This window comes from Chenopodium quinoa, unplaced genomic scaffold (assembly GCF_001683475.1).
Source record: "Chenopodium quinoa cultivar QQ74 unplaced genomic scaffold, ASM168347v1, whole genome shotgun sequence".
NCBI lineage: Eukaryota > Viridiplantae > Streptophyta > Magnoliopsida > Caryophyllales > Amaranthaceae > Chenopodium > Chenopodium quinoa.
Window position 1 is genome coordinate 3,357,066 of NW_018745003.1, and position 26,461 is coordinate 3,383,526.

The 26,461-nt window shown below is 36.9% G+C and overlaps 4 protein-coding genes across 6 annotated transcripts; 3 read left to right on the forward strand and 1 right to left on the reverse strand.

Moving 5' to 3' along the window:
- Positions 1-1,437: 1,437 nt before the first annotated feature.
- Positions 1,438-7,363, forward strand: LOC110707931 (DEAD-box ATP-dependent RNA helicase 37-like). The gene is made up of 6 exons (XM_021886014.1): positions 1,438-2,879; positions 2,970-3,053; positions 4,247-4,489; positions 5,431-5,598; positions 5,694-5,807; positions 6,501-7,363. The coding sequence occupies exons 1-6, from the start codon at positions 2,043-2,045 to the stop codon at positions 7,056-7,058; spliced, it is 2,004 nt and encodes a 667-aa protein (XP_021741706.1). The 5' UTR covers positions 1,438-2,042; the 3' UTR covers positions 7,059-7,363.
- Positions 7,364-13,040: 5,677 nt separating this feature from the next.
- Positions 13,041-17,010, forward strand: LOC110707932 (uncharacterized protein At2g34160-like). 3 transcript variants are annotated; one of them, XM_021886016.1, is made up of 6 exons: positions 13,041-13,377; positions 14,417-14,568; positions 14,671-14,719; positions 16,116-16,178; positions 16,261-16,325; positions 16,652-17,010. In XM_021886016.1, exons 2-6 carry the CDS (start codon positions 14,443-14,445, stop codon positions 16,745-16,747), a joined length of 399 nt encoding a protein of 132 aa, XP_021741708.1. In that variant the 5' UTR covers positions 13,041-13,377; positions 14,417-14,442; the 3' UTR covers positions 16,748-17,010. The 3 variants fall into 3 exon arrangements, with proteins under 3 accessions (XP_021741708.1, XP_021741709.1, XP_021741707.1); XM_021886017.1 differs by lacking the exon at positions 13,041-13,377 and having other exon boundaries at positions 13,422-14,568; positions 16,128-16,178; XM_021886015.1 differs by lacking the exon at positions 13,041-13,377 and having other exon boundaries at positions 13,756-14,568.
- A 1,660-nt stretch (positions 17,011-18,670) lies between these two features.
- Positions 18,671-23,304, reverse strand: LOC110707933 (ribosome biogenesis regulatory protein homolog). Its single transcript, XM_021886019.1, has 8 exons — positions 23,105-23,304; positions 22,561-22,711; positions 20,602-20,653; positions 20,381-20,509; positions 20,104-20,221; positions 19,301-19,484; positions 19,081-19,194; positions 18,671-18,993 (listed from the first exon to the last, which is right to left on the reverse strand). Exons 1-8 carry the CDS (start codon positions 23,200-23,202, stop codon positions 18,811-18,813), a joined length of 1,029 nt encoding a protein of 342 aa, XP_021741711.1. The 5' UTR covers positions 23,203-23,304; the 3' UTR covers positions 18,671-18,810.
- A 111-nt stretch (positions 23,305-23,415) lies between these two features.
- LOC110707934 (NHP2-like protein 1) lies at positions 23,416-25,505 on the forward strand. Its single transcript, XM_021886020.1, has 5 exons — positions 23,416-23,523; positions 23,672-23,792; positions 23,912-24,015; positions 24,998-25,129; positions 25,227-25,505. The coding sequence occupies exons 1-5, from the start codon at positions 23,521-23,523 to the stop codon at positions 25,251-25,253; spliced, it is 387 nt and encodes a 128-aa protein (XP_021741712.1). The 5' UTR covers positions 23,416-23,520; the 3' UTR covers positions 25,254-25,505.
- The last annotated feature ends 956 nt before the right edge of the window (positions 25,506-26,461 follow it).

The window sequence follows — 26,461 nt, forward strand, 5'->3', positions numbered from 1 at the left end:
TGCAAATGCCGACTCAAGGTTCCGGTTCCATCTCCCGTTTTCCAATTATATGACTTGACATTTGCACCTAGCGCCTTGCAAACTAGGCATGTACACGTGAACCTCTTTGGTTGACCAGGTTGCCATCCCGGGGGTGTGACCTCAACTCGTTCAAAATGTTTCCACACCCAAGAAAAATGTGCTCGACCTCTACTTTCACCGCCACCACCTTTCATAAATCAAATTATTAAAATTAATTTTCAAATGCTATTCATGAAAATAAGCTTTTAAATTTTAAATATTTTAATTATACTTATTTAAACGCATTTTTCATGGTAATTAACTAATTGTAAATCATAGAAAATTGGAAACTAAACTAACTTTATAATCATTAATAATAGTTTTTTTAAATATTCATAACAATAAAAATTTAATTAGAAATTACCTTGAGATGAAGGTTGAGATGTTGGTTGCGATGGAGGTGGCATAGCTGAACTTGATGATTGGTGGGACTCGTGGGAGAAATGTTGTGGTGGAGACGTTTGAATATTTTGCCTATCTCCTAAACCATAATCTCCATATTCATTGACAAATTGGTTTAAATTTTCCGTATTAATTTCATACGAAAAATTTGCACCACCACTCCTTTGGCTACCACTTCGACCACCACTTTGACTCCTTCCCATTCCTCCTCTTGAGCTCATTTTTTTTTTTGTATGATTACTAATTATAATATGGAGAAGAACTTTTTTTTTTTAGAATCTTAAGAATACTAATAATAATATTAAGGAGATTTTTTTTAACAAAAATATAACTCTATATAACACTTGAGAATTTGAGAACAATAAGAATTTTTAAGTAAGAGAGAAAGAAAGCTTGAATTTGTGTGGAAATTTGAGTGAAATGGAATTGGTATTTATAGGAAAAATAGAATGGATGATCATACACTTAAAAAACTAGCCGTTAGATACAAAAAACTAGCCGTTTTTTTTTTTAAAATGGATGTTAGGCCGTGCGGGTCGTGCGAATTGTGCGGGCTGTGCGGGCCGTGCGGGTTGTGCCGGCCGTGCGGGTTGTGCCGGCCGTGCGGGTTGGGTGGGTCATGCGTGCGGGTTGGGTGGGTCATGCGTGCGGGTTAGGTGGGTTGGCTCGTGCGGGTTGGGTGGGTCATTCGTGCGGGTGGGCCGTGCGGGCTGGGTTGTGCCAGGTGGGTCGGGTTAGGTGGGTTCACGGGCTAGGTGTGTCGAATTAAATGAGTCAAAACGGGTTGTGCGATTTGGGTCGAATCAAACGGGTTAAACTGAGCTGGGTTGAAATGAGTTGTGTCGAAAATTTTGGACCCACGACACAACCCGGATTAAATCCGAGCTGTGCCGGGCTGTGCCGGATTGAAACCGGGTCGGACCCACGTGACCCACCAGCCGTGCGAGTTAGGGTGGGCTGGGTCCAACCCGGCCCACTGGCCACCTCTCGGTATAGGGGAATAGTATAGTACTGTCCTTTCCACTTCCAACTTCACACTCTTTCTCTCTCCTCCTTTTCTCAACAACAACCAAAGCTCTTGCTTTCATGGCGGATTTTTCTCTTCCCCATTTTTCCATTTTTACCCCTTCATTATTCCCCTCTAATATTACATCTTACTAGGTGGGTTCTTCATATTCCATGTTCCCTTATAAAAAAAAAAACCCGAAAAGTTTGCTTTTTAGTACAATCTCTCTCTTCTAATGTACTGAAATTAACTGATATTTTCACTACATTTTCCCAGAAAAATTAATCTCTTTTCCCAAAAATCCGTCGTTAAATGAACCGCCAAAATCCTTCCAATTCTTCACTTTTGTGTTGATTCATCGCTCGAAAAGTGGTGGATTTCTCAGTACTATATTAATTTCTAGTTTTTTTAGGGTTCTTCATTGTAATTTTTTTGGGGTTTTTTTGGGTTTTCTTTGTTTGATGTTCTGGGTTTTTAATTTTATTGCCATTTTTAGTAGGTAAGAAAGGTGTTTGCGTTGTATACAAGTTTCCTAAAAAGGTAAAAAAATTTGAAAGCGACAAACCCAGAAACTATGGCACCTTGGACCAGCTCTGATTTCCCTTCAATCAATTCCCAAACTCGTTCTTCATCCGGGTCAACTCGCCCTCTATTCGGGTCGACCCGACCTCCTACGGGGTCGTCGGGTCAGACCCCACATGGCTTCGGTGGGTCCCACCGCCGTGGCCGAGGTGGGTCTGGTGGATCCTACCGCGGCGGTGGTGGTGGGGGCGGTCGGATTAACGAAGACCCGAATTCATCATCCGGGTTCGGTGGGTCCCACTGCCGTGGAAGAGGTGGTGGTGCACCCTTTCGCCGCGGTATCGGGTACCTCGGCAGTCGAGGCGATAAAAAGGTTCATGAGAATGCTGATTATCCAAACCCATTTGATGATGACGATGTTAATGAGAGATTTGATGAGCTTGAGGTTATTGAAGAAAGCAATGAATTAGTTAAGAATCTTGATAATCTTAACATTAATAATCCCAATATGATTAACTTTGATGCTTACGAGGATATCCCTGTTGAAGTTAGTGGGGAAAATGTGCCAAATCCAGTGACTACATTTGCTGAGATTGATTTAGGGAAAGCTTTAAATGAGAATATTAGAAGGTGTAAGTATGTTAAGCCAACCCCAATTCAACGCCATGCTATTCCTATTGCTGTGAATGGCAGGGATTTGATGGCTTGTGCTCAAACCGGGTCCGGGAAAACTGCCGCCTTTTGTTTTCCGATCATTGCCGGTATTTTGAAGCGGGTTCCGCGTTATCGGCCCCCGTTGTCTCGTGGTGGGGGTGGTGGTGGTGGTGATGGTAGGATGGCTTGTCCTGTTGCTCTTATTATGTCTCCTACTAGGGAGCTTTCTTCTCAGGTGATAATTTGGTTGATTATGTGGTTTTGTATTGGGTTTTGAATTTGTTTTTTTGGTTTATGATTGTGTTATTTGTGTGCTTATTTTTAGATACATGATGAGGCTACAAAGTTTGCTTATGAGACAAGAGTTAAGGTGGCTGTAGCATATGGAGGCACACCCATGGCTGAGCAGGTATATTAATCCCAAGATCTTGAATTGTTTAATGTTCTGTTTATTGGAAATTGCATGTTCTGTTTTCATGTTCCAAGAAGATCATAGTTTATTACTTGTTAATGTGGGGTCTACATAATTATTTATATGTGTTTGCTGCTTTAGATTTGGGACATTTTCAGTTGTTGTTTGTAATCTATTAAAAAATTTGTTAAAAGTACATGCTCTACTTTTCCCCCTGTTTCTATTGTGCTTTGTTGAGCGAGCAATGTTATGTATATGTTTCCCTGGCCATGGAAAGAGGGATCTCTTTTGTGCTTCTATACTTGTTAAGGATTACTATTCCCTAGCTCACTTTCCTTTTTCTTCTTGATTTTACGAGTTCCTTTCTCGCATGTTGTTTAAATTTTAAGCATCTGCTTTTTAGCTACGAAGTAATTACTTAATCTCTTTGCCTTTCTTGTATATAATAAGCATTGTAGTACTAGGGGTAGTAGAAAGTGTCAATAATGTCACAATTATGTCTACATAAGCATGTATCTTGAGCGTTCCTATTTTTTATATGGAAGATTATGCTCTTTTCCCGCCTTGTTTCCCTTTTGCTTTATTGAGTGAACTATGGGATGGATTTGTTTCCTTGGCTGTGAAAATGAAGATCTTATTGTTAAAAGCGATTTCTTTCCTTGGCTGCTTTGCTATAACACTTGTTTTTATCAGTTCCTTTCTCACATGTTTAAATATTTGCATTAGAGATAAGATTTTTGTGCCGTAACTTGCATTTAAAGAAACATTAAAAAAGTAGATATCATTGACTAGTAGAATAGTGCAACTGTTCACGTTAGCATGTCTAAATATTATAGTATCAAACTATCATAAGCGTACCAAAAAAGAACTCTAGTAACTTATATGTTACCCATTAACATTATGTTATTATGTAACTACCGCTGGAGCCTGTTATTTCCATTTTGAAGTGCCATTGAATGTCATTTCATGCTTATATATTTATTTGTGATTCAGATTCAAACTTGCTGTTAAATAATGCTAGTCATTAGTTCTTGTAGTCTGTTTCCCCTTGTGGGCAGTTAAGATTGCATGCTCCTCTAGTATTGCTGTTTGGTAAATTCTTTTTTGAAGCTTGATCTGGTTTAAGATATTTAAAGCAATTTGTACAAATTTGTCACTGATAAAGTTAATATGTTTTATTCCATATACAGCTTCACAGGTTGGCAAAGGGCGTTGATATTCTTGTGGCCACACCTGGTCGCCTGGTTGATATGGTTGAGAGAGGCAAAGTGTCTCTTCGTATGATCAGGTATTTGGCTTTAGATGAGGCGGATAGAATGCTGGATATGGGTTTTGGGCCTCAGATACGTAAGATTGTCCAGCAGATGGATATGCCTCCGCCAGGTTCAAGACAGACTATGCTTTTCAGTGCCACATTTCCTACTGAAATACAGGTTAACTCTTATAAAATTCTCTTTACTCCCCCCCCCCCTCCTCATCTTTTAATTTTAATGATCTGGTAAGCCACATTACCCTGTTTATGTTTTTGGTTGCTGACAGTTGCAGTAGATTGTTTTATTTATTTAAATGTTTGAGTAACTATTTACATGCTAATCTTAAAACAAAGTACTATGTATCAAGTACCAAGAAGTATCACATAACACATTGTTTGACCAAAAAATTCATGTGTTTGTATGAAGTAAAAGTAGATATCCAACAGAATGCTGCTTAGTTAATTAGATCTTGCCTTTGTGGCTGAATAGCTGAGAGCCTGAGAGTGTTCAAAGTGATTTTTATTTTTCTTCATATACGTCTTGTTCTTTAATAGTTTAATGTGTAAGGTTATGTAAGAAAGTGGCTAGATCTCCGAAACAAGAAACAGATGGTGCTGTGTTAGTATATAGACTAAGTTGTTTGATTTGACTTCAATTGTCCTAACCACGATAACGGTTGATGACTCACTGTGAGGCATAAGGAAAGAAACTTTGAGTTGGCTATTGATAGAGATGTGGCAGAATTTGGTCAGCTGAATAGGCTGAACTTTTTCATTGACCTTCATTAGTTGTCATGATCTCATGAACATCAGCATAACCCCAATGTCTCTAGATTCTCATGCTGAAGGTGGGATACGGGAAAATCGGCTCTATGCTGTTATGCTGATGCAACAAGGGCCAACAACGGCCAACAACAAAGATGCCTGAGATTTATGCTATTATTTTTCTTCATTAAATTTTCATGCCTAATGCTTAATGAAGCTTTTTTTTTTTTTAATTTTTTATTTTTAATGTTTGGCATGTGTCATGCATACAACATTACAACCTGTATCTTGACCATATTATTTTCTTTCTACATATATGGTCTAGAATGTACTAATATTGATTGGAATGTTGTGCAGAAGCTTGCGGCTGATTTCCTGACAAATTACATATTTCTTACTGTTGGAAAAGTTGGTTCAAGCACTGATCTCATCAAACAAAACATAGAGTTTGTTAGGGATTTCGACAAGAGACAGCATTTGAAGAATCTTCTCATGTCTCAGAAGCTGAATGGAACTAATGGAAAGGTTAGCATTTATGCTTACGGAACTAGTCAATTCAAAAATTACCTTTATTTTTTTTGTAGTAAATTGAGAAATATGATTTACATTGTCTGTTGCAGCATGCTTTGACCATTGTTTTTGCTGAAACAAAGAGGGGAGTTGATGATCTTGAGTACTGGTTGTCTGGCAATGGCTTCCCAGCAACAGCAATACACGGTGACAAAGCACAATGGGTCAGTATTCAATCTTAGCTCTGTGTTATACTAGTTCTTTTTAATTGTTCTGTTGTTGCCCACTTGTACTAGCATTAGGAAAACTCTTCTGAAATTTGGTTTTTTCGTTCCTTAATGTGTTAATGACCATGAATCCTGATAGCTTACTAGCTTGCGTGCTGTAGTTTCATAGTCTCCTCTAACAGCCTACTAGAATTTTCTGCAATTATGATTAATGTTTAAATAAAAAACTTGTACGGAGTATTAAGTAATTAGCTTTGCATACTGAAAAACTCCCTTGATTATGTTTCGAACTTCCCAACCATTCTTGCAACTTCAAATTTTATCATTTGATAAATTGTGTTTAGGATTTCACAACTGCAATTATATCTTTGGATGAAGTGTGTGTAAAAAATTTCACTACTATGTATTTTGCAGCTTTATAATAGTTCTTTGTGTCTTATGTTGTACTAAAATTTGCTGCTAAATGGTCTTTAGTTTTTTATGATTGTGTAATGACCATTTTTTGCCATTGTTGGTTCTATTTAGTTATCTTTTCACTTGTTATCTAAGTATTCTAATATCTATTAAGACACTAACTGTCTGCATGCGTTTGCTGTTCTTTAATTTTGGAAGTTTATTACGAAGTATATATCTTGATTTGTTCCTTCAATGTGACACTGTTTATTTCCTTTAATCTATTGTCTCATAAAGGAAAGAGAAAAGGCCTTGCGATCTTTCAGGAGCGGAACCACTCCAATTATTGTCGCAACTGATGTTGCAGCACGAGGGTTGGACATTCCATGTGTGGCTCACGTCATCAACTTCGACCTGCCTCGTGACATTGATGACTATGTTCATCGCATAGGTCGAACAGGACGTGCTGGTAATTCGGGTCTTGCAACTGCTTTCTTCAATGACAAGAACATGTCAATCTCCAAGGCACTCATTGAGGTTATGGAGGACAGTAACCAAGAAGTACCTTCGTGGCTTGCTGAATATGCTGAGACATCCTCATCTTATGGATATGGAGGTGGCAGCAGTAGTCGCCGTTCCAGAAGTGGCAAGTTTGGTGGTCGTGATTACCGAAGTTTTAATCAAGCTTCTAATGGCTACTCTGGTTATTCTGATTACTCCAACAACTACTCTGACCATGTTCCAAGTGCTAATACTTTTGTTGATGCTACATCTGCTGCTGCTGATCCTTACAACTCTCCAGAATATGGATTTACTCATGGTTACGACAATATTGTACCCAGTGGCTGGGATTGATCCAGTACTGATTAGCTAATCTATCTTTTGGCAGACCTCTTAAGACTGTTACTGCATAGCATCGTTACGTGCTCTTAAGACTGATATGCATAGCTAATGATAAATAGGATGTAAATGCAACTTTGGCATGGAGCTTCGTTCAAATTAACCGCGGTTGTGAGGCAAAGTTATAGTTAACTTTCACTAGGTTTTGGGTGGGGTGGACTACTAATTGGAGCTTTTTGTACAGGTGGTTGGTATATCTATGTTTTGACTATTGCTCATTGGCTTGGAACAATATTATGAAGCTTCGTTAGATCATCTAATTGTCTGTTGACTGCTTATTTTATAGGAATAGTATGTATGAAATTCGAGTGCGTGCTTATAAAACATCCAGAGTAATGTGCATCCAATCCCTCTAACTGAGCCATTGTTTGGTAGTCTATAATCCATGTCCTTAAATGATATGCAGAAATTTTTGGTGGTCTTAGTTTTAAGGAATTAGCTATATGATTTATATATCTAAGTATAAAAGAATTATGACCTCAGAATGTGAATAAATATGGTGAAACCTACTCTTTTTTTTCAACTACTCCGTATATACTTTCTGTTAGCTGGCATTTTTTGCGATAGGAAGAAAACACCAGAATCCCAACAAATGATTAGGAGAAAGGGACTCAGAAGTCGACGAGGAATGAGACGGTTTTGGAGAAGGAGGAGGAGATGGGGTTGGCTCCGGTGAAGGAGGGATAGGTTGACGTTCCCTCACCGTGATCATTCCACCCTTCCTCGCACTTTTTGAATTTTTCCCGCTCTTATTCATTTTTGTCATTAGGAACGTAGGATTGCTTTTTGACGTGATTTTTTGTAAGGTTCCCCACAGACGGCGCCAAATTGTTTCGGTACGAAATCAATAGGACCTTGTAAGGCCCAAACTAGAGGGGAAAGTCTGTCTCGGTCCAATTAGCTGCGGAGCCGAGGATTTCCTGCACAGCAAATACACGTGAACTAGCCCCGGGGGTGTAGCCGAGGAAGGCCCCTCCGATGCTAAAGTCAGTATATTTTAGAGAGAGAAAGCTATGCAAGATATTAGTTGCTTGAGGCTTTGTTTGCATGAGAGAGAATGGACCAAATGAATGGCTTTTATACCTTGGCATTGTGGAGTATGGATTGGGCCGAAAGTCACTTGGGCTTGCCAAATGGACTGGACCGTTGACTGACCTTAGCATGATTGGGAGGATGTTGACCTTTGCTTTGGGCTTGCAATTTGAGTTATTTGGACTAGGCCCAATTGATTAATGAAATTGGACCCAAACAGCTTGAAAATCGTTGCGAAATTGGGGTTGCGGTTTTGGTTGATGTGTATTTTTTTGATTGAAATAGAGTTTGTTTGGCTGCGGCTGGGGTGGATGTGGTGTGGCCAGAATCTTAAAGGGGAGAGAAGAGGTAGGAGGCCGCCGGCCGCCGGCGCGTCTGCCGGTTCTGGCCTCGGCGGCAAGGGGTTTTGGCGGTAGGGTGGCCGGAATGGGCTGGTGGCAGCAGGTTTTGTTTTTTTTTTAAATTATTTTTTTATTATTTTTTTTATTTTTTGGTTTTTATTTTTTTTTATTTGATAATTAATTAAATAATTTAGAAAGGAACCAATCACAAGCTGTTACGTGGCATAATTAGCCTTAATGACTAACGGTGTTAATGTCCGTTAGTCATTAAAGGCATGTTGTGACATTTACCAAAAACTCAGTGGTATTTGGTGTATTAGAAAATTTTGTGTGGTATATGGTGAATTACGAAATAACTCAGTGCTATACGGTGAAAAATCCGTAAAATAAAATTGAAACGTTTAAAGGAAAGTGTATTTTATGAAAGTTTGTACGCAGTAATTTTTCTTGTGAAGGGACTTGTAAAAAAGTGGATTGATACGAGAAAAGTGGAGACTTGTTAATCATCGCCCGCATTTTTCTACTTAAAGCCCACATTTTGTAAAATTTTGACAAATTTGCCCTTATTCTAATTTTAACCGAAAATAAAATTTTCCCGGTTTTTTTTTAAAAAAAGAAAGTAGTTGTAAGGAGATAAGTTTATTACTCTCGTACATAGGAATAGAAGTGAGGTATGGTTCAAGTGGTTAGGGATCCTTTCCCGGTTTCAAGAGATCTTAGGATCGATTCTCATCACCCGCCATTGTGGCTCTTTAAACACCAAAAAAAGTGGATTGATACGAGAAAAGAAGGGACTTGTTATTCATCGCCCGCATTTTTCTACTTAAAGCCCACATTTTGTAAAATTTTGACAAATTTGCCCTTATTCTAATTTTAACCGAAAACAAAATTTTCTCTCACCAAAAATATGGAGCAACACTGAATCGTCGAGGGACACCGAAGAGCCGTCATCGTCGGCGATATGCACCGGAGAGCCGCCGTCGTCGCCGGAAAACGAGGTACGTAGCCTATTTAAAGTACGAAATGGTGGCTGGCGTTAAGCCGGGAAGCCGCTGCCGTGGGTGGGGCGCCTGGCCAAGACGCCGCCACCGTGGCGGTGGCGTCTGGTAGGGTTGCCAACCCCATGGCAGTGGCGTTTGGCCAGGATGCCGGAACCACGGCTGGGCGCCTGGCCAGGACGCCGCCGCCATGGAACGGCGTCCCGGTGATGGCGTCCCGCCCAGACGCCACTCCTAAGTGGCGCGCCCGCGCTTCTTTGTTTTTTTTGTTAATATATGTTTTAGTTTGACATTACGTGTTAGTTTTGTGTTAATTATGTGTAAATTTAGACATTAAATGTATTATGCGTTAAATATGGAAATGATATTTAAAAATTGCTTTTGTGTTAATTATGTGTCAAATGTATTATTTTAATCCTTATGTAATTATATTTATATGTTATTGTTACAGGATTATGGTGGAGACGGAAATGATTATAGTGACATTTTTGTACATGATGGTCTGTTCGAAGATGCTCAACAAGCGATTGATTGGGCAAAACAGGTTGTAATTAGATCAGGTTTTTATTTAGTAGTAGCAAGTCATAAATCTCAACGGGATGGTAGAATGGATCGCATTTTGAGATGCGACCGTTATCGCAAAAAGGAGGAACGAGATTTCAGTCAAGCGATTCGGTTTGATACAAAGCGGAAAGGTTGTGGGTGTCAGTTCAGAGTAAAGGTTCGACAACAGCAAAGGCGTGACGCTTGGGAAGTGAAGGGTTACGGTAAATGGGGGTATCACAGCCATGAGATGATAGTATATGAAGTGGGGCATCGACAGTTAAGCGGCCTAAGTCTTGCTGCGAAACTAGTTGTAAAGGAAATGAGTGATGCTCAAGCGAAGCCTGCTAAAATATTGTTATTGCCATTCCATTTCCATTTATTTATTTTTCCCGTGTACACCTACCTTTTCTATGTGACCTTGTATTTTTATTGCTATTCCATTTCCATTTATTTATTTTTCGTATTCTAATTTATATCTTGCATGCACACTAATTAGAACTTGCGCGTTACAAACTAAAAAGATAATGTCAAATTTTAAAAACTTAAAATAATAATTTCAAATATTATAAACTAAAAAGATAATGTCAACTTTTACAAACAACTATGATAATGTACAAAATGTTATATAAATGCACTGCCCAGAATAGTGCACCCGTTCTCAAAATAGTGCACCCGTTCTCTGTGAGCCGAAGCCGAAATACCACGGGATCTAACGTGTCTGGGCCTCGAGCTCTCCATTGAGTAGATTGTACTTCTCATAATGTACAAAAACATTAAAATATAAACAACAAACAAAAAAATGAAAAAGATAAACAAAAACAAAAATAAAAAATACAAAGAAAAAACCAAAAAAACAAAAAAAGAATAACGAAAAAACTTCAAACAACACCATAATAAAAAATAAATATAATAATAACTTAAAAAATAAACAAAAAAAATAAAAATGGAAAAAAAATTTCAAAAAAAAATTCAAAAAAAACTGGAAAAAAATAATGAAAAAAAACAAATATAAAATATTTTTAAAAAAAATAAAAAAATTAGGAGATGGCGCCGGGGTAAGGCGCCGCCACCGTCTCCGGGTTTTTTTTTTTTTTAAAAAAAAATAAATTAAAAAGTACCTTTCCGCCGCCAACCGCCTTCCTCCCGCCACCGGTGCCGTCACTTCCTTGCCTTGCCGCCTCAACATCGCTCGTAAAAAATTTTAGAGGGAGAAAGTGAAAGTAGAGAGTAGAGAGAAGATGAGAGTGTGTTTTTTACTTTGAGGGCAAAATTGTCATTTTATTTCAAATTTGTGGGCTTTAGGTAGAGATTTGCGGGCAATGTTTAGCAGTTCACGAAATGAAACCGTGAACATGATATAATATATCATTATATCGTGACATTGCTACAAAAATTATACTCCTTATATAATCATATAATTAAGTTACTATAATAATATTACTTTTTTTCGAAGGAAATATAGTGATCAATTAATTAAGGGATAAAATGTCTAAGAGTATATACAAAGAGAAATTTTCTCGATACAAAAATTTTCCAAACTTTTAAATTTTCGAACAGCACTTAGTCCAGCGAAGCGGTGAGCTAAATAACAACTCTCCCTTTTAACATAAAAGCACAAGATAAAAATCAAAGTAAAAATTTAGAGCCGCTCCAAGTCCAAAAGCCTATCCAGTTTGAGAAGAAAATATCATCTTAAATGTTATCGAGGTCTTTGAAGAAAGTAAAAGCTTTGTCGAGAATCGAGACAATCCATAGTAAGGAGATGAAGGCACCATAGTGAGTAGAGGTGGCCCTCATTAGGGAGTTATCATGTATTCCGTTCACTTTACTATCCAACTCCAGTATCACTTGTTAAATATTTCGTTAGCACATTGATACACTCGGCAATGTCGGGAGATACGAACTTTACTGATGAATAATCCAATGAAAATCTCATACATTTATATTATTATTTCTAAGGAAAATGCGTTTTTACTAAAAAATTACGGAAAAATATAACACAAATTTGACATACTAAAATTTCAATTATTTATTAATTCCACACTCTTACTAGCTCAATACATGTACCCTATTCCCTTAAATTTTGTCCAAAATTGAACAAAATGTATAAACTAATTATATAAAATATAAATTAAAGGTTAAAGTTATACGAAGTATAAATTAAAGCTTTAAAACAAATTATAAATTTAAGCTAAAGACTATACACAAACACCAAAAGATTATTGCAATATATAATTTAATTCATTATAACTAATCACATATACTTTGCAAGAATTGCAACATAAGATATGCACTACAAGAAAATTACAATGATAATACCTAAGGGTTTTTTTTCCATTGAATTGATATAACTTTTATTTGTAGGAAGAAATTCACGAAGTAATAGAAGAAAATTATTGTCACGCCCAAGAAAATATAGCATTTCCTTGGAACAAAATCCCCAAAAAAAAATACAAAAAAAAAAAGAAGCAGCAGATTTTAAATAAACGAAAGAGAAAATCTAAGAGACCAGCTATCAATAGCAACAGGTCTTTTCAATTTTTAAGATTGTACAAGTACATATTACCGCTAGAAGCCTAGAATGTAGTTAAGACATGCAGCACTAAAGAGACCAGTTATACGATAACAGGTCTCTTTCAATTTCGATTGTACAGCACGCTGGATTGTTATAAACTGATAATGACAGTACCTAAGAGACCCATTATTTGAATTATTGTCTCTTTTTACAACAGATTTTTTTTTTGTTTGTGGGAATGGGGGTACAGCTGTACCTCTGTGTACCCCTCGATCCGCCACTGGTATTTGTTTGAATAATTGCAATTTTTTTTTAAAAAAAATCAATTATGATAAATGATAATTAGTGCAAAAAAAAAGGTTGTTAAATACCGCTCTCAAATCTCCGAGTAACGCCCACAAAATAAATTTACGAACTTACCCTTATTTATAAACAAAAACTACCATCTCCAATCACTTTCACCGCCACCTATTTCACTCCACTCCATAAACAGAGAAGACCACTATCAAGAGGCATATCAATTGTTTTTTCCACTTTTATGACAAAATTGCTTGTTTTTCCTCGTAACAAATCAGAGCTTTGTTTAAAATCAAGCCCATAACAAGAAAATTGCATAAAATTACCAAAATTAAAAGGAAGATTGAAATGGAGCCCTATTTCTATTCAATTTGAAATTGCCAATGAATATTGAAATTGAACCACCACCACCTCCCTTTACATACAAATCACCACAACCCACACCACAAAAACATCCCGAAGTTTAGATCTACGGATCACCATCACACGAAAATGCCGAGGAAGGACAGGGGAAGGCTGTCGTGGACGATGTCGGCGCATCAAAGGTACTCTATCGGAGTAAATTTTTTTTTTTTCTTGAAATGGGTAGAAACACCCAATTTTTTCGAAATCTATGGGTGAAAACGCCCAGAATTTTCGAATCTTCGAAAGAGGATCGTAATTTCTAGGCATTTCATGTGGAATCGCCCAAATATTTCGAACCGCCGTCCAAGAATCGAAATTTCTGGGCGTTTCCTTCTCGGCTGTGCGAAAACAATGGGCATTTTTGCCCAGAATGTAATTTTTGTATACATCCAAAATTTATGTTATTTTGTAGTTTTATAGGCAAAATTCTATACGAAGTGTCTACAAATTATTGTTATGAAAAGATTAGCAAGACCATTCTATTTTACTATAATGGTGACTTGTTCTTAAGATTAAGGATAAATATCTTTGCCAAAATTTGCAAAAATCAGAAGGGAAACCATGAAACTAGGAGAGAAATCAGAGAATATATAAACCTAGTCACTGAAGAGTAGTATTTCCTTCACTCGATGTAATAATAAGATCATGTTGTTGACTTGTAAACCATCATACTCATAGAAGCTTATCAATTATTCCTAAAATTATATTTATGAACTTGTGCGTGATGCAAAATCAGCAAATTATGAATCAACCTCATGTATAGCTTTGATTATTCATCGATAGTTAAAATATTTGAGGTAAATTTAATTGGTTTATAACAAGGGTAGGAACGTATTTTTAAGTTATAAATGTGGGCGTTGGTTGGAGATTTGAGGACGACGCGTTTTAAAAAAAAATTCTTCAAAAAAAAAAAAAAAATTAGTGTAAAAAAACCCGATTTGTATTGAAACAAATATCCAGTAACCCGTACCCGACTAAAAGAAAAGGTCTTGAGAATGAACGAAGCCTCCCTATATAATCTCCCAAAACAGAAGTTTCGAAATTTCCTCCATTAAATTAAAGCTTCAATTTTTCAATCTTTAATCTCTTTTTCTTGCTCCTCAAATTAGTTACTGAACCTTTACTTTGAGAAAATTTGATTGGTATTTTCGGGTTTCCCCAAATTCTTGTATTTATTAGGGTTAGGGTTTGGGAGAAATTAAACAATGGCTGCCGTCGAACAAATTACTGAGGGCGTAAACAATTTGAGCGTTGTCGATTCTGGAAAGAAGAATCGAATTCAAGTTTCCAACACCAAAAAACCCCTTTTCTTCTACGTTAATCTCGCCAAGGTAATTGTTTTCGCCTTCAGAATTACTTTTTTTTTTTTAAAAAAGAAAATTATAATTTGGGATTTTTTTTTTTGATGTTGATGTTTGATGATGTTTTTGCAGAGGTATATGCAGCAACACAATGAGGTTGAGCTTTCTGCTTTGGGAATGGGTAATTTTCCCTCTTTCTATAATTTTTGATTTTTTTTCTGGCAAATGTAATGTAGCTGGATGTTTAGGGTGTGTTTGATTTAATTTGTAATACATTGCATTTTTTGATTGATTGTGATTTGTACTTGATGATTTATTTGGTGGGTTGGTAAAATATTGTGTTAAAAAGATATAATCAGGGCTTAATTCATCTGTAAATTGAAATTAGCTCAAGATACTTGCTTTAGAGTAGGTGTCAAATTATTTTTGGTAGTCCTTTAAAATTTATAATTAAGTGTTTAAAATTCAAGTGATGGGAGCTTGAGTTTTGGAATTTCCTCTCCTCGTCCCCCAATCTACGAGGTACACTGAATGATGTTTGCTTGTGGATATAGCTTTAATGTGAAATGTAATTATCCTTAATTGTAATATATTTCAGATATAATCCTTGGTATGAATTCTTCTCAATTAGATTGGGTTCTTTGCAAATCAGTATGATGCTCTTCTTCTTGATGTCTCTTCATTCACACAGAAGTGTTATCATACATTGTTATTAATCTATGTTCTGTACCATGTCCTGAGTCAAGTGCTATCGTTGTGTTTATTGTACCAAATTTCTTTCAGAAATAGGAATTTCTGTTGGTATGGAGACTCAAATGAATTGTATTTTCAGTCTTCTGTTGGAAGTGTCATCAGTAAAAACTTATTGTTTTCAAGTTGCTTGGCTGATTTGATATGTAAAGTTCTCTACTGATGAATGTCCTCATCTATAAAGTAAGTGGCCTTCATAGTCCATTGTTTTACCTTGAGAGTTGGGATATTGTTTTGATTGGTAGCGAATGGAGCATGCCTTTTTTTTTTTTTTTTTTTTTTTTGGTGCTTCAGATAGTCATGAATATCCCTTGCTCTTGTTTTCATGATTTTTCTATGTGATGTTTGAGATAGTGAACTTCTTAGGTGCTGTAGGGGACTACCGATGTGGTTTCTTTATTGTAGCATAAGCGACACAATATTTCTCTGTATTGCTGATATAATTTTATTAAATCACATCTGCATTTACTGATTACTTGCTCTACTAGATATTGAGTTTGGTTGGCACCATATTTTTGTTTGGGGAGGGTTGGGAGGTGGGGGTGGAGTGAAGCAAAGCCTTTCATGTAGAAAGATCCTGTTTCTCCTCTTTGTTTGTTCATGCAATCTTTGACTGACTCATTGTGTAGCTTTTTCTAGGAATATGATGGTTATATAGTTCAGGCTAGTGAGCTTGCATTATCATTGACTATCAGGTTCTCTTTCCTAGGGTGCTTAACTTACAAAACTGTTTTGATTGAATTTTTATATCTGATATCCGTGTTTCCTTGTTGGTGTTTGTTGCTTTGACTATTTCTACCATTCTTTTTGTTAAATAAAATTTGCAGCTATTGCTACAGTTGTAAGTGTTGCAGAAATTCTCAAAAATGGTGGGCTGGCTGTTGAGAAGAGTAAGAACTTTCTTTCTTTTGTTGAGAGCTGATGTTATACACATGTTTTAGCTCATGATAATCTAGATTGGTTGATTTGCAGAGATCATGACATCTACTGTTGATATAAAGGATGATTCGAGAGGTCGTCCAGTACAGAAGGCAAAGGTATGCCTGGTTTATGCTAGCCTTCTTTTCTATGAACTATATTCCTTTCATATGCATTGTTGTGCATGAACTCAAATTTTTTGGTCCTGTTGAACTAAGGGCTTGTTTCACCAAACTCCTTTTGTCCCCTTTATAAATTTAAGCTTATCTTAACATAATTGGCTCCGTTCATTACTCTGTATTTATTTTTTGCTTAGAACTGAATATGATAGACATTATTTGAACTTATAATGCTTTAAACTCATTTTATTGAGACGAAAAGAAAAAGGCCTAATCATAGCTTGTACTCTGATTTTCTGATGATTGTGGGTGTCTCTGTTTTTCAGATAGAGATTTTACTGGAGAAGTCAGAGGACTTCGACGAAATCATGGCAGCTGCTGCTGAGGAAGCCGAGGTTGCTGCTGTTGAAGAGCAGAGTTGAAGCAGAGGTTTTTCTTGTTTCATAGGGATTTGTTTTGGTAGTAACCAAGATTCTAAGTAGTCGTGTTCTTTCATTATATATGTCTAGGAATTTAATTTTCAAGTAAGCATGTTGTCAAGTATTTTTCCCCCATTAGTGTAGGTTCTTAGAAAAGTTGTGATCCTGAAATTTGTTGGTCATGTCAGAACACTCTAAATTCAGTTGCTGGATGTAATTTTTTTCTTGGGTCAATGATATTGTGGGATATAATTCGTGTTTATTTATTTCTAATGTTGTTGCCTGGCATCTAATCATGGTATATGGATGGAGCTTGTTGATCTGTGTTTCTGATTTCTAAAATGCTTTTGCTATCATCAATCAGAGAGACAGACAAAAGAACTGATGCTGCCTCGAATGTTACGTCCAGGTCATTAGATACCGAAGAGTGATATTATGCTTTACCCTCTAACAGTAGCTGAATGGCTCACCCCAGCTGCCATTGTTGTTTCAGCACACTTCAGTAACATAGCATTTATATTAAACACTTCATCAAAAGGTTTTAACATACTGTCCAAATTCCTGTTCTATTTCAAAATTTTCAATAGAATGTTGTAGTTTCGCAGCATATGTTGTGCAATTGGTTGTCTCGGTCCACAATTAAAGAGCGAAGAGTGCCATGAAAACCCTAATTCCGAGTGTATACTATTTTTGCATCAGAAACAACACTCTTTTGCCATCTCAAAAGCCAGAGGATTTTTGAAAGTTAGAATAGCTGGCTTCTTGCAGATTGAAGATGAGAAGAAATATGCAGCAAATCCGTTGGCATTCTTTATTCCTGAAACTGCAGCAACAGCCTGCTGCTTCTGTAGCTTCTCATCATCTCATGGCATTCAATAAGCTACATCGTTTACAAGCACCTTAATTTGTGTATCCAATTTCAGTTCATTCCGGCCCCTTTCCATGGGAATCCATTTTTACTTTGCAGGACAACGTATTATGCTATCAGTTTTTTCTCACTCCCCTCCCCCCCTTCCCTCCCTCTAATTTATGCTTGGTATGAGAGCGCTATCCATTCTGAATTTAACTTAGCTTCGAGTAACAAATATAAATTGATTATGTAAAGTGTAGCGTAGCTTAAAGGCGGAAGATGATTGTAAATTGGATCTAATTGCTTGATTTTTAATCCCTCTACGGTAGAATGAGAGGATGAGTTCCATCTTTCAAAGCATATGGTGGTTCAAAGAACACTCTGTATCTGTAAGACTTTTGGATGGATGTCTATGCCTAGATAATTATCATAGGGGTTTAAGTATTGGAGATGTCTGGATAACAAATGAACACGGAAATGAAGAATCATGGACCAATTTGTTAAGACTTCGGGAGGCAAATGTATGATCTACGTACATATTAAAAGGCAACCAGAAGTTGTACGGCTCAATTCACTCGATAATACACGCCTCTCTTCATTTTTATGTAGTAATTGAAAACCTCCACGGGTGCACGTGACTGACTAATTGTCATATGGTTTTAACACCCAAGTGGCCTCATGGGGTTTTGGAAAGCTCATGGGAACCACCTCGTCCTCTTTCCTTTTAGAGTTCGGAATAGTTGAAAATTATCCAGTATTGAAGGCTATGTCATGTGGAGGGTATTTTCCGAGTCATAAAAGATGGTTTGGAACCATAAAAAGCCTGCTAATGGGTTTATAAAGTCCCAAAAATGCATTTCATTGAATTATTTGAGTTGATCCAAGAGTTGCAAGAAACGGTACTGATCTGATACTTTAGTAGCATTACCCATCTTATAGGCAAATTGATTTCCAAATTTTGGAAGTATTGGCTCCTTACAATTAGAAGATCCCGCATGTTGCTGCATAATGTTACTGTTTCCTTGTTTGCCAGTATCTCAAGTTTTTATAGGAGAAAGCAGAGGAGAGCACGAGAATTAACAAACAAACTTAAGTTCTAATTGCCCAAGTTGCCAAAATTTTGATGTCTCATACTAAATATGTATGATATTACACTCAGAGTAGGAACCTAATGAGATAACTTTGTGGCTAGAAAAGATCAATCAGCTCTAAGCCTCTAAGATGATTTTGACTTTGATTTTGATTTGGATGAGAATGATGATCCCTTCTTTGACGCTCCTTTGTACGGTGATTTCTTGAAAGATTTTTTCTTTGCGTCCAACTTGCTCGAGGATGATCCCTTGTCTCGTTTATTCTTCTGCTGCTTCTTCTCATTCTGCAAATTAATGTTTCTAACAGCCTGTACATGTATGAAAAACCAAGTCAATACTAATTCTTAGTTAAATGACGTATCCTACTTAGCATTGATTGCGAATTCATAACATACCCTGTTGACATTAAGTGAGTCATGAGAATGCTTTGACATAAGCTTGTTCAAAATCTTATCAGTTTGTTCTCTTTCCTGTGAGCCCATACCCTTTCCTTGGGCGACAGGTAGAAACTGAAAGAACAGCAAATTAAAGGGCAATGAGCCAATGACATAATGAAGATATGAATTTAAGGAATTTGAAAAGAATATTAACAAAGAGAACTACGGAGAGACAAACCTTCCTATGTTTCCCTTTGCTTTTTAAAGGCTTTTCTCCAGGTAACTTTTTGTCAAATTTCCCGATACTAGCTGTAGAAGTTGCTGCAGCACCAGCAATCTCCTCAAGTTCATTCTTGGTGAGTTTCTTTGGAGCTGCCTGACTTCCACTTATGGGCAATGCTGTAGCAGCTAGTTGAACATGGCTGGAAAAAAATTCACTATAAGCATCTTCTTTCTAAAGGTACTAAAGATAAGACGCACCTTGCAAATAGTGTCAAGCAGAAACCAAAATTCGAAAGGTAGTGTAGGAGGTAAAGATTTCACTTAAAGATAAAAATTGCCAAGGGCTCTTCTACTATAGAAAGAGTCCTACACTTCACAAATAAACCCATTGTATTCTCTACAAAGCAACAATGTAATTAAACGTAAACACTGAGTTAAGCTCAGCAATGAGAATTCCAATAGTCTGCACATGTTGCAATCTGTTCCAGACTAGAAAAAAAAAGACAGAAACATAATTTTTTTTTTTTTTTTTTTTTTTTTTTTTAACATACGGAGTTTTAGATTACAGCTGGAGGACGTTAAACATGAACTAAGATGTCTGGTCAATCACAAAGTTCAAGCAGATACTATTTATATACTGTCAGACCATAAACTCTGCTCCACAAAAGTGAGTGAGTGGGAACTGAAAAAAAGATCAACTGTAATACTTGGACTCATTCCAGAAGGATACTTTTGAACATTTGTCTACTGTAATACTTAGACAGATCTTGTTCCTAGGAAGGAAACAGACACAGCAAGTATAAGATCAAAGGAATGTACCTCGGCAGGGCACCACTCTTTGCTGCTTCTTTTAGATTCTTCACACGATTCTTCTGGTTATTATCTACTCGCTGCTTCTTCTCAGCTTTTCGCTTTGCAAAAGGATCCACTCCAGGCTCTGCAATTAGACAAGACACATCAATGGTCACAGGACACGCAGATTTTCAAGGCATCCAAAAAATAATTGCATGTTTCACATCAGTTATCACAGACAATTTAATGAATAAAACAAAAGCATATCCAGAAAAAGTGCAACATCAGTAGGCTTGCAATATACCATCATTTGGCTTGGCATCAATGATGGGCACATCATCTGCATCATTTGCACGATCATACCCATAGGTGCGCTTCCAATCACCAGTCCTTTCATCATATGCAATTTTATCTTTCTTGCGCTTCTTTATGCCTGAAACATTGTTGCAGATCAAGGTAAATTAAGTGATGCTAAGTCATGAAAGAATCCCAATGAATTAATTATAAATAAACTCTTTAATTTACCCTTCTTCTGTGCAAACGCCTCCCACTTTGTTGGAGGCTTTGGTCTTGGGAGCTGAACAAAAAAATGACATATTCTTAGTCAGGGTATAATATAACATTTGAACTGCAGTTTATACCAATCACATACTTAGGGGCCGTTTGGTTCGCAGTAATAATCAAAGGGTATGGTATTCCATGGGAATCATTCCCTTTGTTTTTTTTTTTTTTTCATTTCTATCATTCCCTTTCCTATTTGATTACCCAAAAACCTTCTACTCCCATTCCCCACCCCCCTAGCCTTTCCCATTCCCTTTCCCCAACCACCACCGTACCCACATCAGCCACCCTCACCCACTTCTCGCCGGAACGTCGCCGCCCCTCACCGGAATGTCGCCGTCATGCCCCGACCCTCGCAGCCCCTCACCGGAACCTCGCCGCCCCTACTCTCACCTGAAAATCATTCCCTCACCCACATATAACCTTCCCCCTCACAGTAAAACGGCCGGCCGGCCCTCCCCCACCCTCGAAACCCTAGGCGCTAGGGTTTCGAGGGTGGGGGAGGGCCGGACGACGGGTTTTACGGGGAGTGAGGGATGTTTTCCGGGGGAGGGGAGAGCTGCGCGGCTGCCGGCGAGGGGCAGTGGAGGGCCGGCGAATGGTTAGGGAGGTGTGACGAGCGGTTTGGTGGATGGATAGTGGATGGATGGTGGCCGGAAAAGGTGGAAAGTGAATTAATTGGTGGTTCTGTGGTGGTGGGATTGTTTCCCTTTATTTTTAAAACAAACAACATAAAGAATATAAGGTATTTTCATTCCATTCTTTTCCATTCCCTTTGTGCATTCCATTCGTTTTACCCCGTGCAAACCAAACGGCCCCTTATATTAAGCAAAAGAAAGAGTGATGTTATTGTGAGCACTACCCAATGTTGACCATCATCAATTTAAAACCAAAATATGCCACAAACAAGTTCATTAACATGTAATTCCTAATGCTAAAAGCTGCATCCTAATGGCCTAATGAACAAATCCTCTCTAGCCAGTGGCCACACACAGCTAAGTCTTTCAAAAAGGAGACTCATTTCAGAGAGGTTTGAACAGACTAACTCAATACTTTTGGTAGCATAAGTAATCAATCAATCATTTAAAGCCTTAATCCCATACGTGGTAACATAACTAATAAAACTTAAAAAAGAAGCCAGTTTTTAGAAATCAAGGTCAGGCATACCACATCTCCTGATAAATCCAGGTATCACTAAATACATGATTTCAGATTTCCAAGGGTTAGGTATTTGATACTTATGGTTGCAGCCATATTTTATTCAACAGGTTGTAATAAAAATGTAGCTCTTGAAGGATCATATGGCCACTTCTCATTAAACCAAGAGCAACAACATTTAACTCTGGTTGACAAAACCAGTAAATTAATTTGATATCTTGTAGTTCACAGATTGAGTTAGGAAGGATATGAAGTATATGGATTTGCATGAGGACGAGACATTGGATCTTAAGGGATGGAAGAGGAAGATTTTTGTCAATAAACATGGAATAATCAAATGTAGCCAACTCCACTTATGGGATTAAGGCTTTGATTGATTGTAGTTCACAGATAAACAGAAAAATTAATTACAAGATATAGCACTCAGTACTAATTATTTAAGTTCATACACATACACGAAATAATCAAATTTGGTTCATGTAGCCGACCCCACATATGGGATTAAGGCTTTGATTGATTGATTGTAGTTTACAAATAAACAGAAAAATTAATTACAAGATATAGCACTACTAATTATTTAAGCTCATACACAAGCAATAAGTCCATCTTCAATATTAAAAAAACTCATATATAATCGACACCGAATAAGACCTAGGCCCAAAAAAGCTATGCTCATATAATCGACACCGAATAAGAGTATAAGACCAGGAACATTAAAAATCCCTCATATTATACCAAATCACAAGACAAAGATAGAACATTTACATGTTTCTGCCTGGGAAGTCTCGTAGTTGGTGGTGGCAAAGTGACGATGGGACCATCCACATCTTCATTAGCAGGCAAGGTGAAAAGGGCATCAGCAATTGCTTGTGCTAACTCTGTTCCCTTCTCCAGGCATTGTTTCACCAATTCTTCCCTTCATTTTACAGAAAACTATTAGTTTTTCTGTCCATCATTTTCAACAAATACCTAATAAACTTTAATAGGGGCGAGATTTGATTGTCAAATTCAACAAATTCACAACTTTATTTTAAACAAATTGAGCAAAAATAGAATAAAAAACAATCTCAATATAAGAAAAACTAACAAATAAATACATGAATATACTAAATAATACAGATTTCTCAGGATTACAGAATGAATATCAGCAAAACCCCACAAATTTAATTCAAAGAAATTGATCAAAAACTGAATAATAAACAACTCAGATAGATAGAAATCAAGAAATTTGAACATGGGTTCATATAAAAAATGCAAATTTCTAACAATATTTCAAACAATTTCCGAAAATAATAGATAAAAATCTTACCTTGAAGAAGGGATAGAAGGGAAATGGTGATTAGGGTTAAATGCCAAAAGATTTCCCAAATCTATTTGAAATCCGTTATGGGTTTCAATCTCCGACATATTTTCTCTCTCTTCTAAACTCCGAAGCTGAAAAAATGGCGGAAGTGAGCTTCTACTTTACTCTTTCTTGACTTCAAAAAAACCAAGCCCTAAAAACGAAAACAGAGGAAGGGTAAAAGGGGCAATTAAAACGGCATCGTGTCAAAGAAATAAAACCTAAAACGTTGTCGTATTATAACCCCACCAAAGAAAAATCTTCCCTATAAATTCTTACTCATGTTTTCTTTCTCTTAAACCCTTACCTCATTTTGCGCATTTGGAGAAAAACCCTAGCCCCCAATTTTCTCTCTCCTCTTCCTCGGTTATTCTTCAGCCACCATGGTAACTTTCTCTCTTCCAATTTCTGGGTTTTTTAGGGTTTTGGGTTTTGGGTTTTGATTATTAGTGGTTAATTATATGATTACGTTCATGATTAAAGAATTAATCTTTTTTGTTTTATTTTTTCTGGGTTTTTTGTGATTTTTTGCAGACAGGGGAAATTGTTAATCCAAAAGCATACCCTTTGGCTGATGCCCAATTGACAATTACAATCATGGACCTTGTTCAGCAAGCTGCTAATTACAAGCAGCTTAAGAAGGGTGCAAATGAAGGTATAATTTTTTTTCTTAAGCTTTAATTAATTGGAGTTTAGGGTTTTGGATTATTCATGATTTTTTAGAGTTTTTGGTTTGTGGGTTTTTCTGATTTTGTTGAATATTTGGAATTGCAGCGACTAAAACTTTGAACAGAGGTATTGCTGAATTTGTAGTCATGGCTGCTGATACTGAGCCCTTGGAGATTCTTCTCCATCTTCCATTGTTGGCTGAGGATAAGGTATTCCTAACGTATATTGAACATTATCATTTTGTATATGCTTGAATGTTTTTAATGTTTTAGTTGTTTATTTTGTGAAAATGTGAAATGGGTTTGTGAGAAATGAACATGATATGTTTTTCTTAACTATGTTATGTGGGGAAGGTTTAAAAATCGTGTTGCGGCGGCGGGTGTTTGTTTAGTGGCACTTAAGATGTGGAATTTGGTGGCTATAATGTGGTGGGGTTTGGTTGTTTAATTGGATTTATTTCGATTAATGCTAGCTAGAATTGTGTTGCGAGTTGAGTTGTCTTGTAATTATATCAGAACTTGACGTATATGTAATGCTTATAAAGGTTGACCATTGTTGCTGTGGCATTGTGAGACCAGCAAGAGGAATAGAGTTTCTTCTTGCTATAGTATTTGCAGTGACCTGTATTTCTTAATAATGGAGTGAAGTAGATTGCTCCATTTTGCATAGTAAATACTGGATTGATGCGAGTCATGTGACTATGCAACTGGGTAGATTGTTGGGGGCGATTGAAGGCGTATAAAAAGCAGAACACTTTAACCAGAACATTCTAATTATGTAGTATGTGAACACTTCAGGAGCCTGAGCATGTTAGAAGTAAGAAAAGCTGTTACTTCGAAAATTTACCTGTGGCGTTACCCTGTGAATGATGTTGTGCTCTTGGTAACTTCTGTGTTTTGTGTACTTGTTCTTTAATTGATGACTCTTTATCTAGGTATCAGCTCTTTAATGTAGTGTATAGCTCCAACTGTATAGCGTACTGTAGCAAGTTTTTCGGGATCATATATAAAGATTTACATTGTAACAGAATTTCTCGTGAATATGCACTTCTCCTGGCCTTTTGTTACTTGCTGCTGTTTGCTATTTACTATGTTGAATCTTTGAAATCTGCTATAATGATTAATGAATTTAGCTTTGCAAATTGATTTATATGCCTTTTGAATAATTATTTACCTTGCTTCTTATTCGCAGAATGTTCCCTATGTGTTTGTGCCCTCAAAATCAGCCCTTGGCCGTGCTTGTGGTGTTACAAGACCAGTTATTGCTTGCTCAGTGACCTCCAACGAAGGAAGCCAATTGAAATCACAAATCCAACAACTCAAGGTTAGCTCTTCATTTGATAACCATCTGCTACTAATGCCGATTGCTTACAATCAATTTGAATTTGTTTCCTGATATCTGCTGTTGTATACAAATGCAGGATGCAATTGAGAAGCTTTTAATTTGAGAAGTAGTAGCTAAATGCCTGTTCGGAGTGATAGGCCTCTTGGATTGTAAACGAGTGCTCCTTGGAGGCTTTGACTGATGAAGTTGTGCCACTAGGGGAAGAGTTTTTTTTTTTTTTTTCTTTCTTTTTTGGTAATTTTCGTAATGGATCACTGTTTTTGAGAGTTGAATTAGAACTTTGAATTCTGATGTGAGCTAAATCAAATTAATAGTTGGTAATCTATAAAAACTTGGTGACTTTACTTACTGGTTTGTTCGTTTTGTTGGATCACTTTTTTGTTAGTGTGTTTTTTTAGATCAAGGTTTTATTGAATCAAGGTATCTTGTCTAATTTACTTCCTACGCTCAATGTAGTCCCTTTATCCACTGATCCTACTTCTTCTGCCACTTTGCAATTTAAACTTCTGTCGTGAGACTTGTGACCTTGCTGTCGATTTAAGATTATAGATCAAGAGAGTATTAATATTGCGCTAAAAGCGGCATGACAACTATTGGAGGTGGAAAAAGACATTGGAAGGAAATTCAACCTCAAATTTGTTTCTCATGTAGCAGACATCTCACTCTTTTGTAGGCATTTCGCAGCATCAATGCTTCTAAATAAAAGTCCTGCAAACATGGGGTTACATAAAATAATTTTCTTCCTTTGTTCTGGATTCGACTGATGGTAACGAATGAACCGTTACACTGACATGTGTTGTGGTGTTGAATTTCTTGTGCATCATATATGTACCACTGAATAAACACTGATTGGTAATTGAATATGCTTTTCATGTCATTGCAGATTACATTATAAGAGTCTATTTTTAGAAGTCTAATTTGGACAAAATGCTAGACAATGTCTATGAATCTATGATGTATCATTTTATCCAAACTTGGAGCCACAAAGACATCGATTGTCTATGATAACTAATGAAGGTGGAAAAAGACATCGATTGCAAGCACAAGCTAGTAAGAAAAATCCAACAGCCTAGAAGCAAACTTTGCCTCGTTTTAACCTCATGGCTCATCACGTCGGCTCACACAACATCATCTCTGTTGTAACTTGTATTATGGTCAATAGGAGTTGTTTGGGTCCAATTTAGTCCAATTGGGCCTGGTCACTGAATGATCCAATTAAAAGCCCAAGGTTAAGGTTCAACTCTCCAAATGTGCTAAAGTCAAAAATCAACATCCTCAAAGCCATGTCAAGGTCAGTCAACGGCCCAATCA